Below are 12,817 nucleotides of genomic sequence, written 5' to 3' on the forward strand. Positions count from 1 at the left end.
AGTTGATTTTTAAAAGGGGAATATATATATATAGTTATTAAATGCCCAGAAAGATGAATTCAAAAATATAGAGCAGTAGTATCTCAAAGGTGATATTCAAAATATTTCACAACTGGTAAGCACAAGTACGGACCAATAAAAGCAAATCACAGGTCTGAACAACTGCTACTAGCCAGCCTTTGTGAATGAGATGAGTGTCAGTCTGGGAGAAACAATAGCTATCAGTTGGTGTTAGGCTAATGGATGCCCCTTATTTTCATTTTGCTTATCTGTATTTTCTAATTTTCTATAACAATCTGGTATTTTAAAATAAAAGAAAATCTATTTTTAATTATGAAAAAGAAAAATGGTACCCTGTTGATACCACATTTCATACTGTTATAAAATTCTAATAGCTCTCAAAACCCTAATGGAACTTTTAAATAATAGACATGAAAAATGGCATACTAAAACAATATTGAATTAGAAGTTAAAAATGGATAATGCTATAAAAATATTTCCCATCTACAAATAAAATCAACGAAATATATCTTTAAATTATTTTACCATTTTAATGTTTTAAAATGCCCTCCTTTTGCTCCTATTCCAACTAGAACACCATATAATTGATTATATTTAAGAGAGAGATAGTATCTTTCCCCAAATTGCCCAGGCTGTGAAATGTTCATAACTGCTCAAAACTCACTATATAGTCGTTTCCAATGCATATCTTGGCCTAGGTCAAACTTCAGATTCTCGCTGAGCATGACAGGAAATCAGATGATAATTATTAACCCCGGATAAATTTTTATAGCAAAATTACCGCCCTTGACAAGGAAAGTTGCTGCCATTACCTACTAGTATGACTCCCCCTGCCTCTTTGGCTTATCACAGCAACAAACCTTTGCTCTGAGCAATTCTTCAGAAGTAAGCAAAATAAAAACGTGGCTATAAGAGCAGCCGCTGAGAAGCCAAGCTCAGCAACTAATAACCAGGAACCCCCCTTTATCATGCCTGTCTTTCTCAGTAGAGAAACCATACCAGCTCCCCACCAGCCCAGGCTGGGGTCAATGGCTGGTTTAGCAACATGACTCCTCTCCGAAACTCTGAAAGCCCCAGGGTAAAATTATGCTACTGTACAATCTCCTAATGTTGCTTTACAATGCAACTCAAATTTGTGATTTTAAAAGCACCTCGGCCCGCTGTGAGTTCACGGTTCTCTCTAATGATTTGCAAATCTTGGTGTTTTTAACAGCTCATTTCTGTGCTGTGGCTATGGTGGTAACACCTGTACTTAAATAGTTATTGCTTATAATACCCTGGGCTGTCAGGATGTTCAGTAAATGAGAGGCAGCGGCACTATCAGCCACCTTTTCTGGCTTAAATTCGCTCCTCTTCCATTTGAACATTATCGTATTGAGCCTAATAGAGGCGCCATGTCTGCTCCCGGAGTGCTCCGTGATCCTGGCTCCTGGGACCACTGCCGTCAGCAGAGGCTGAATGCTCCGCTATTGCTATTAATACATTACATGGAGAGAAACAGGCAGCGAGAGACCACCAGGGTCTGCAAGCCCTTTGGTGATCTGAGGAAAACTGAAAACTCCTCCCCAGATCGCAGTGAGAAGAATAATAAACAGCAGCTTTCATGAGGCATCCAAGGTGGCTTTCAAGTATAAGTTACGTTACCAACTCCAACTTCATCCAGATATTTTAAGGTCACCCACCCTCTAAATTAAAATTAGAACTGCCTTTATACTTGATATAATAACCAAGTGCCATGTAGCAACTTCCATTCTCCAATTTTAAAACATTAGTATTATGCAATAATAATAATAATAATAACAGATATTATACCAGGTGTCAGACACTATTCTGAGCATGTTACCTGCACTTACTTGTTTAGTCCTCATAATAGCCCACGGTTGTGAGGGGTCAGGATTTGAACCTAGCATCTGTCTCTGAAGCCTTTGCCACCATGAGATGGGTCAAGAATCCAGATCTCATTTTCCTCCAGAAATGAACCTTTTAAAAAGCCTCCTAAGATCTTAGAATGAAGTTGGCTGTAGTTATACTTCCAAATGTTCCTGGAGGGAGGGAAAGGCTCCAGTGTTGTAAACATGGTACAACTGCCTTACCAGCAAAATCTTTTGTCTAAACAAGATGGCTGGCTCTGCAGAAAGATATCAGTGATTTTCAGAAATGGAAATGGCCCTAATGTGAGTCTTTAGATTTAAAAACGCTCTAGGCAAATTTCTTAGGGTACACACACCTACACACCCCTGGAGGGTGTCCAAAGAGCTAAAGATCCCACCTCACCACAGGGTTACCAGCTACACTGGAGGGTGATGGGAGTCTGTAGGTGTTCTCCCACCAGGCCCATTCGGGAGACACAGCCCTTGATGTTACTGGCCCACACACCTCCCCTGAAACTCTTAACATCTTCACTCCCCACAGTCAACACCTGTGGTCTTTTTGCCTGCGGGCCCACCCCCAGGCTACCTGCACTGGCTTTGCCTTGCCTGCAGCAAGGAGAGAGAGGCTTGCCCTCCAGGGCAGTCTTTGGCCTACAACAGACAGAGTGGGGGTTATAAAGTGCACCTGTGCTCCCACCCCCAATGAGGTCACCTCGGCAATTCGATTACACCATCCATGGAGCTCCCCTGCAGGATGGAGCCAGTTTCCCTTCGTGGAACTTGGCTTAATAGTGCCCCCTTGGCCTCCAGCCCCTCCCTTTGCACTTCCCCACTCTGCCGGCTTCTTCTGGATCACTGCATAACACATCACTTTCCTGTCATAAGTGATTTGGGGCTGCCTCTGGTGAACCCAGTGGAAGGCAGGAGCCCAGGACTTGGGGAACCAAGACAGGCAGCAGAACACCCAAAAGATTCCTCCGAATCCTACCTCACTGTATAATCTGAACAAATCTCTGAGGTCTCTATCACTCTGGCTCCTCACAGTGGGAACATTTGTCTGTTAGCACAAATGGAAGGACTTTTATTGTCCTTGCTCATCCCTCAGTACTTATTCCTCAATAGCTTTTAAAACTGCAGAAGTCAAATTATTGTGAGAGATGATTATATGACTGAATGAACACCCTGATCTAGGAAACTTTGAACCCATACCCAAATAACTGTGATTTCTACAAAAAGAAAACACAATGGATTCCATGGCTCAAAATGCTGGCTGCAGCCTGGGAACCAAAAGGATCCCTGTCCTGTTAACTCTATTCTCCAAATGTTAGGCCTGGAAAGGACAGACCTGGAGAGAATACTAACCCAAAACCCTCATTTTACAGTATTGGTTCCTCTGAACCAAATCCTTATGTTAAACATTTCTCACAGTAGTTTTAAAATTTAATTATGTACTGTACCAAAGCAAAGATCAAAATCTCCACAAAGCTTCTTCTTTATTTATTTATTTTTTTGATGAAGTAAGTATTTATTAGTATGTCTCTTTGGAATAGATTTTCCTACCCCAGACCTGAAAAGAAATTCCACATAGAAATCATTCTCAAAACATGTTTGAAACACTTCAGAATTTGTCCTTTCTCATCTGATGCAATTACTGTTAATGAAGAATAATTAAAATAGTTTCTTATTAATAAGATTACAGGGGATACATTGTATTTCAAAAACATTTTTCAAATATAAAACCTTCAGGTACACCATTGTCTATAACAGAGAAATTAAGATCCCAAACTTCATCCATATGGAGTGTCCAGATCTGATGCATTTCAAATCAATCAATGTGGTAGTGACAAAAGATCTGCTTCGTGCTGTGGGTCAGCTTAATTGAATGGATATCATTACAATCTGTTAATATCCACATGGACCACATATATGTACATGACTATGGTAGTTCTGAATTTCTTTCCATCCTGGAATCTGAGTACTGATTTTCCTAAAATCTGTGACCCAAGGTATTTGAAAGAGATTCCTCAAAAATATTCCAGTGCAAAGTTCATGAGCAGGTCAACTGGACCCAGCTCTGGGCTTCAAATTACGACTTCACCTTGGGTGGCTTGCTGAGGGGAAATCCACCCCCAGTAAAACGAGGGCCATCTGGTTTAGCCAACGAGAAGGTGTTATCCAAGGAAATTCTGTCTTTTCTGTAAGAAAGAGAGGGAAAGCTTCCTTAACATCTTTTCCTTTTCTGAGTTTGATGTTCTCTACATTCATAGGGTGAGTTAGTCACTGAAAATGGCTTTGATTAAACAAAAACAAAAACTTCTAGTTTTAGGAAAGGTGGTTGTTTAAATCTAATTAGGTATTCACCAATAACATGTAGAATTAGGAAAAGACATAATTAAGCATGCCCTCCTCATGTTGATCTAAATGTAGACAAAATACCTCATTATAACTCAAACATTGTGAACTTGGTGGCTTCTCACTTGTAATCATCTTCCTGTTTTAGCATTTGTTTATTTTCAAAGATCAGGAAGAAGAATCTTTCTCTTGGCTCAATTATAATGACTAATTCAAACTATATCAACTTTTATATTCCAAAGTTTTCATGGAAAGTTATAAATATTTTACTACATGCAAAATATCTACAGCAAACTTAGACATTTACAGAATACAAATTTTGCTATAACTTTAGGCAAGCAGTAGTCTACTAGCATACTCTAGTGAACTATTACTAGAAATAGTTTAAGATATGAGAAAAGCTGGAAAATATAAATAAGAGTATATTTGGCAATAGATAAAGGGAGTTCTGCACTAAAATCTACAACGTATCTTCCATACAGATCTTCTTCAAATACACACACATTCAGGTTTCCTGCAGAGGTATCTTGGATTTACATAACTTACCCATTGGGTAACTAGGGGTCTTAAGGAAAACACCTGTAGAATCCCTTTTAAAAAATAAAAATTAAGCCAATTACTAAGACCAGAAGCAATTAGATTTGAAGAATACAAATAACTTACCTAAGGGGACTCAATGCCACCTTTGGGAAAAGAATCTGACTGGTACTGCAGACTCTAGACTCACCAGGGGATCTGGGGTAGGGAAGTTGGGGCAGGTGGGGGTGCAGGCTGGGATCTTAGTGTGATGAAAAAGTGTGTGTGGGGCAAAATAGGTAGAAATTATATGAATTGATATTTATAAAGTGTGTGTATGGGAAGAACACCTGCAGAAATTATTCCATTTGGAAAGAAGCTATAGAGGATTTGTTTATCAATCCAGCTTTCTCTTAGCAGAATTTATTTCATTAATATAAAAAATAATCCTCCATAAATAGGACAAAGCTGTGTGTCTCCAGCAAAGAGGAATCTTTCATGTTCTCTGGCAACTTGTCCAGCTCCATACTATTGTTAGATGAAGGCACTGCTACCCATTCCTCCCTTTTCCCTGGCTGTCTCTTGCTTTAAATTACCTAAATTTTCCTTTCTGGGGGATCTTAAACTTAATGCTTCTGGCTTGGTCTGGGCTGACTAATGGGAATAATGTCTCCTTTATATTATCTTTTTAATACATTTATAGACCATTACAATGACTCCCTTCAGCGTCTCAGCACTTTTGTTCTTGTCTCTGCCTATTTTTCTTCAAAACCTTAATCTTTTTGCTATTCTCCTATGAACGCATCTCTCTGTCAATCTCCAGTTTACGGATCCCACCAGTGAAACCCTAACCAGGTCAGTGTAGCTACGCATAATGAACATTAAAGGGCAAGAAGAGGCAAAGATCCTAGAGCAGTGCCACCCAACAGAACTTTCTGAGATGATGGAAATGTTCTACATCCAAGCTGCCAAGGGAGTGGCCACCAGCCACATGTGCCCACTAAGTACTTGGAATGTGGCTAGCATAAGTAAAGAAATGAGCTGTTCATTTGATTTCACTGGAATTCATTTAAATTTGAATAGTCACAAGTGTCATGGGCTGGGGAAGGGCAGTTGGCAGTTCTAGAGGAAGGGCCATTGGGAGAGTTGTCACAGCCTGTGTCCAGCAAACTACTGGGCATCAGTAAGGTCAAGGGAGATGGGCCAAAATGCAGCACCAAGGCAGGGAAGTTGACCAAGACCGTTTTCCTTTCTCTTAACCAAGCCACCAGCCTTACCAGGTCCCTACAGGCTCCCTCCCCCACTCTGACTACCTTGAAACTCATTTTGCAGCTGTGGGACTGCAGAGAAAAACAACTCGAGTCCAAGGGTAAAAAATGAAAAAGACACCTTCAAGGCCCCAAATATTTTAAATATCCATCTTGCCCCCCACCTTTCCCTCCCTACTCCCTTTCCCCACAGCCCTTAAAATACCCAGGCGCCTGAGCGGCTCCTCACTGAGCAGGTCCTTCTCTCCCTCCTCCTCTTTCTCCTGGTCCTTACAGACTACAGATGAAAACATTCCTAACCAAGTATCCGAATCAGGAAATCCCTCACCCATCCCTTGCCCAGTACTGTGGAACCAAACAGTACTAATTGCAACCGCAATGAATTACTCACCCCAGTGATCAACCACCTTACATATCTCCCGATACTTTTCCTCCAACCCATTCCCAGCCCTTTAACAGCTGGCTGTCCTTTGTTTCAAGACAGTCGAGTTCTCCTCTCTCTCCCCAGCTGTAGCAGCCCCTGCATAAAGTCAGCCTTGCCTGTTTAACATTGTTGGTGTAGCTACCTCATTGACAAAGGTAATCAGCGACATGCTAATATTAAGAAAGACTCATCTCAATTATAGTAGTATTTCTGTCTACAAACGAACTGGTATCTAACTATGGAATGTTCTCATTTACAAGAAGGGCAGATTTTTACTGGCAAATGAATTTTCATCCAGTTACTTTATATAGCTGTTTGATGCTAAAAAATCATAGGCAGGTGCATTCAAACCATCGTTCACCATATCCCTGCAATATTCATGCAGATGAAATACTAATTAACTAGATGATTTTGGCAATGCCACAAGGCCAAACCAAATTTCAAATCTGCTAATACATTTGCTCCTCCCCCCCCCCCCCCCCACCTTCACCCTGGGATCAGGCAAATGATACTAACAAAGAAAATAGAGCATTTCCTCTTCAACATGTAGGCATCCTGAAGCCCAAACTATTAACCTGACAGCTGCATTATCATCTCCTAGATATTAAGAATAAAAAGAGTTCACATCAGCACTCCACAGCAGATACTGAAGTCACTTACTAAACATAGAGACAGTTCCAAAATAGTTTATCTGAAACCTGAGTGCAAATCATTTATGATCTGTTTGTAATTACAGTAGTACAGTTGCAGTACTAAAAAGAACAGTTTACCAAGTCCTGCCTTTAGCAAAATGATAGGTGGTTTTAAATGTGAATTTGCTTCAGTCTGTACAGTTTTCAAACCTCATTTGCAGACACAGATAGTCTGACTATCTCCAAACCATGAGAATAATGGAGGGGGGAAACACATTATATGTCTTCCACTTTTCATTAGATCCATCAGTGATCAGGTGCAAATGGATCTCTGCTAAGTCCTAAGGAAAGTCCTAAATATCAGCTGAGGTACTGATCATGTTCAGATACAAACTCAGTGAATGACCTGGAGGATGCCCTTTGTTCACCCTGTGACTTAATTTACTCCAATGAAACTTGCAGCCCTGTGACTGTTTGCCAAACATTTTCTTAGCAGCAGGTAACAGGCACAACAAAGTAAGAACATTGGACTAATTCTTACTTCTGAATTTGTTCTTTACGTTTCTGGGCGAGATATTTCTTCTTTATGTTCAGCAGTTCATTGGCAAGTCTCTCGATCTCATACTTATATTCTTGGCTCTGTGATTCATACATGTTCAATTCTGAAGACAAAACCTACCATAGCAAATAAAGCAGTATTAACATATGATACACAGTAGACAACATCTGTTTCTGAATTTGTTTAACCAGCTAGCATTTATGGATCTAGAGATATAAAACCATGCCTAGGCTTAAAACTAGCTCAAGGTTTATGTCTGGGTAGCAAATCAGTTGAGGGCTGAGGACTGATAATCAGGTGGCAAACTTCAAATGAAACATCAATCCCCTGTTAAAAGGTGAACTCTCTGGCAAAATTTAAACAGTAAACAGTGCAATGTGTTTCAAGGAATATCGTCAATAAAAACACAAACCTCCAAGAGAGAGTAAAAAATTGCTTTTAAAGCCTTTTTTAAAAAGCATTCAAGAAAAACTTCACTAGGGAGTTTGATCCATCTGAGGCCTATGGTATAAAATATTCTGGAATCATCCTGCTGCCACCACAAAAATAGACATTCAGTTCACGTGTTTTCCAAGGTTATTGTTCTGCTAAATGTCTATCATTTCTTAATTGTGTTCTTTGGGATTGTTAACAGGTTCTCTTTATCACAGCACTAGGACCCTTACCTCTAAGAAAAGAGAACTGTGATGTGCTTTAGGAGAACCTACCATGTGAGAAGCTGTAAGAAGCTTGATTATCTGCCTCCTTCCATTAATGATTTCAACAGATGTTACAAACAGAATTTACTCATCTGAACGGGATGCATAAAGCATGCCAAAGTTAGAATTTGCTGGCCACCGAAATCACGGGGAGGACAGGAAGGGACATGTAATAGACTCTATTTCTCCTCTTGCGCTCTAAAAGATTGGCACCAAAGCGTGATCTTTGCCTCTTGAATGTCCATCTGCTTCTGAACTCTTCCATCTTAACTGTTGTGAAAGTGAGTCTTACTATAATATCATCAACAAAAGAATATGCTTTTCACGCTAGAAGAAAATCTGTCTCAATAGTCAACTCTTAGGAACAAAGACCCTGTTTCCAAACAATGAATATGGAGCTAGGGAAAAGAGTCCAGTAATGAAAACAAACTGGCAGATTTGCTCAGTATCCTCCACCTCTGAACCTATTCCACAAGGTGTCACATTTCATTCAGAGCAAGAATCTGGATTTCCTGCAAGGTAGGGCTAAGGTAACAAAAGGCTCTTATGTACCATTCAATGCAATCCAGAGCTAAGTGTGGGTATCTGGCAGGAGTATAAATACAGACATGCACTCTTCTATTCAATACCCACCTCTGAGATAAAGAGAAAATAAAAAGTTTTTGTTTTGTTTGGAGTATTCAACTGTTTAAAGGAACATAAATTATCAAATGATTATGCCTTGTGCAAAACTGGAATCATGACTCAGGATACTCGAGTGACATGAACACTTAGAGTAATAAGTTGCAAATTAATATTCTACAGGCTTCTGTTTCACAGTCTTTTTAAAGCAAAAAGTGTGCTTTTACCACACCCTATTTGCAAAAGTGCTAGTACCACGCTAGTAACGTGGCACCCGTTTTACCCCAGGCCAAAAGGTGACACGTGCTACCTTCATTGCATTCTGGAAACCGAGACTCATGGAGTTCAATAGTCCAAGAGGAGAAGGGAAGCTCTGAAGCCTGCCCTCATCTTCCTGGGACTGGCCCTCTCCAAAGGCTGACCTCAGTGAAGTAGGGCAGTTGCCAAGTCAGAGGACTTATCCAGGTGTGTTCCCAGAGTGTGGAATCAGGAAAGAATAAAGGCTGTCACTTACTTTCAGCTGCTTGGTCTTCTCCCGCAGCGTGTGTCGGTAGAGCTGTAGCTGCTCTGCAGCTTCGGGCCCAGGCTGCCGGGCCAAGATGAGCTTTAGTTCCACATAGAGTTTCTCCTTTTCCTGGTAGAGAGCATCAATAGCCACATCAAAACAAGGCAAGTGCCTTTAAGAGCAGGGTCAGGGTGATTTGGGACTGTCCACCCTATGGTGACGTTTAGTCATGGATGCATGCAATCATTCACCCAACCACCCCTTATCAAGGCCCTACTATGTATCCAGCCTTTGCATACAAATAAGAACACACATGAATAAGAGGGAGTCCTTCTCTACCTAGACATATGATTGTATGACTAGGAGACAAGGGCAGTGATAGAAGGTATCAACAAAGAATTTAAGCCAATAAAAGCAGGAAGTGACTTACTCTGGTTAGAAGAGTTGGGGAGGTTTCACAAAAATGTCATTTGAATCCCTTAAAGAATACTATTTCCCCCAAGCAGAGACAGAAAAGAGCTTTTTAGGCAAAGGTTCAGTAAAGGAACAGGAAAGCTGGAAGTTAGTTCAGCCAGTGCACAGGACTAGGAAGAGGGGAGAAGCATAGAGAAAAGGCTGGATTCATTGATGTGGACCAGAGTACATATGCCACACTAAAGGGTTTGGGACCATATCCTTTAGGCAATGGAGAGCCTGGAAAGAGTCAAAGAACAGAAGGAGAAGACTGTTCAGGGCACTAGTGCGGCAGAAGATGAAGAAAGTGCACCTAAGGCATCTTAGATGCAGAGCAGACAGATATGAAAGCATTGCTGAGGTGGAATAAACAGGATTTGTTGGAAGTTCTATGAGAGAGGAAAGAAGGAGTAACAGGCAAGGTGACACCACAGTGTCTTAACATGGGCAACCTGGGGTAGGGGTGATGGCAATGGAGTCAGGGGAGAATAGAGGAGGAACAGGTGTGGGAGGAAAGGAAATGGTACTGCACCATCTTCCGATAACCAGCAGGTTCAGAACTTGCTTGAACTTGTTGAACTTGAGGTCTTTTGGAATATCTAGGAGAGAAGTTGAAAATGTGGGCCCAGAGTTGAGAACTGGGGAGCAAGTCAGAGCAAGAGGTGGGTCATAGGAATGGATCTATCAGCCAGAGAAGGCTTATAGGGTATGTCAGGACAACCAGATCCTTGGGAATACCAGAATATAAGCGGTGGTAAGAAGAAAGACCCAAAGAAAGAAATGAGGAGAGTAACTGAATCTTCCAAAGACCAAGAAAGGGCAGACATTTAACAAGGGAGGATAATCTGAATCCTCAGTATCATCAAATGGGGTAAAGAGAAGAAACAAGAAAAGTACTGAAAACTGGACTTTGGAGTGGACTACTAGGATGTCACTGCCGACCTCAATCAGAGAGGTTTCAGTAACATTTGGGGAACAAAAGTCACACAAACTGAAAAACGAATTGGAGGGAGTAAGTAAAGAATGTGAGTTTTTAAAGAAATACGATGACATGGGAAGAAAATGGTTTGACGGGTAGGTGAAGTCCAAGAAAACTAGGATATACAAATTTGTGGAACTCAAAGAAAGGACTTCCTAGGAACTCAAAGTAAATTTTTTGTGACTTAATTTAACCAATATGCAATAAACAATATGAAATTGTTATTTATACTCTAAAGTTTAATTGCTTATAATGTGTTTTCAGATCCTTGGACTAAAGATACTACATACAAGCAAAGATTTATTTCTAAGCCATCTCAATTCTTGATTTCCATCTCTCTAAACTGCAATAATTTAAACAAACATTGATAAAGACTAGATATCTACTCTTTCATCTCTCTACATAGCTACTCCTTAAGGTAATTGTGTTGAAGAAAGAAAAGTATTTGATAGGTACAAGATCTTTCATTAAATGAAACATTCAGCCAAGTAAAACTAAGTTTTATCTAGAGTCATTGTCATCAAATAATCTGATTTTAGAACATAAAAGTCATTTTAAAAACAAGTAGAAGAAAATTCATTAATTAGCAATTGTTACCATTTGTTGTAGTACCCATCCCCAGACAGGCTGTAGAAACTTTATTACAAATATCATAACTCTATTTACAAAAGAGTACATGAATTTAAAAATCAGTTAGATGGAAGAAGCTTCTGGAAAAAATGTACAAAAATAATATCATTTAGAAGTATTCCAGAAATGACAAGGAAACCCAAAAGCCCACGCAAAAGAAGAAACTTGAGCAAATAGAATTACAGAGTGGTGATTTTCCTTTGCTGTACAACACCTCCTGTCACACCATACAATATAATCTTCACAGTAAATGGATATAGCAAGCAATGAGAAAGATATCAGAAGGTGAGTCTATTTTCTATAGCCACTTAACGCCTGCTCTGTTGGAAGAATAGCACTTCTGACAAGGTTTCAAGATTCAATTTGGAGAGGGAAATAAATATGAAATGGTTTTATCCATTTCTTTTAGCTCACCAGCTCACCTTTCTCTGAACCAGAGTGCAGGTAGACTTGAAAAGTAAGGAACCCCACAATGATGAAGAGGAGGCAGATATAATAACAGTTTAAACTGAAAAGACCATCTTACTCCAAGAACCTTGGAATGTTTCACAGGAACAATTCTTTCCCAGGGTCCTTGGTAAGAAGGAAGGAGAGACACAGAGAAGAAAGACTAAAAGAAGTAAAATATTGTTACACTCACCTTATAGGTGAGAATCCCAAAATCAACAGGAGTGAATGGTGTGCCCAAAGTCTCTCAACAAGTCAAAAACTTAAGTCATGATATAGTCAAGAACCACTTTTCCCATGCAACACTTCCTCTGGTGCTTGAAAAATCTTTTATGACCCTGAAAATACCTGAATCAAATTGAGTTATGTAATTCCTAAAGACCTCATACATGACAACCTCAATAAAAGAATCAAGCCAGAAGATTAACTCGGGTACAAAGCCAGATTGGAGGGTGTTAGAGGTAAGAGCCTGACTCAACTCCTCCATCACTTGGTCTATACCAACTGAATGAGTCCCTGCCTATGTCCTCCAATAAGAAGTAGAATCTTCATACACAGAGTGAATGATATTGCCATTTATCCTGTCTTCTTCTATCCCTTCCAGTTTTTCTCAAGACTGTAAAATGAATTGAAATGAATTTATGCCAAAGAATAACAGGGATAGAACTGTAGGGCCCACAAGTGTGGAGAAAAGAGAAGAAACTGAGTGAATTACCATTAAAACTATCTGAGTAGTCATAGTCAAAGAGTTCTGAGACTGAAATAACTCAGGATAAGTGAAGCATATATATTCATGGTGGTTGGAAGGAATAACAAATGAAGCTTCAGGGACTAAGATAAA

At 40.0% G+C, this 12,817-nt stretch overlaps 1 protein-coding gene across 1 annotated transcript in view; it reads right to left on the reverse strand.

Moving 5' to 3' along the window:
- Positions 1 to 3,368: 3,368 nt before the first annotated feature.
- The window catches only part of CFAP58 (cilia and flagella associated protein 58), an 85,277-nt gene continuing 75,828 nt past the window's right edge, over positions 3,369 to 12,817 (reverse strand). The window contains exons 16-18 of the mRNA XM_004468239.5: positions 9,477 to 9,596; positions 7,626 to 7,759; positions 3,369 to 4,087 (exon numbers count right to left, since the gene is read on the reverse strand). Coding sequence (XP_004468296.1) covers positions 3,979 to 4,087; positions 7,626 to 7,759; positions 9,477 to 9,596 — 363 coding nt within the window. The 3' untranslated portion in view covers positions 3,369 to 3,978. The remainder of the gene's footprint in view (positions 4,088 to 7,625; positions 7,760 to 9,476; positions 9,597 to 12,817) is intronic.

The sequence above is a fragment of the Dasypus novemcinctus genome, chromosome 6 (assembly GCF_030445035.2).
Source record: "Dasypus novemcinctus isolate mDasNov1 chromosome 6, mDasNov1.1.hap2, whole genome shotgun sequence".
Lineage (NCBI taxonomy): Eukaryota > Metazoa > Chordata > Mammalia > Cingulata > Dasypodidae > Dasypus > Dasypus novemcinctus.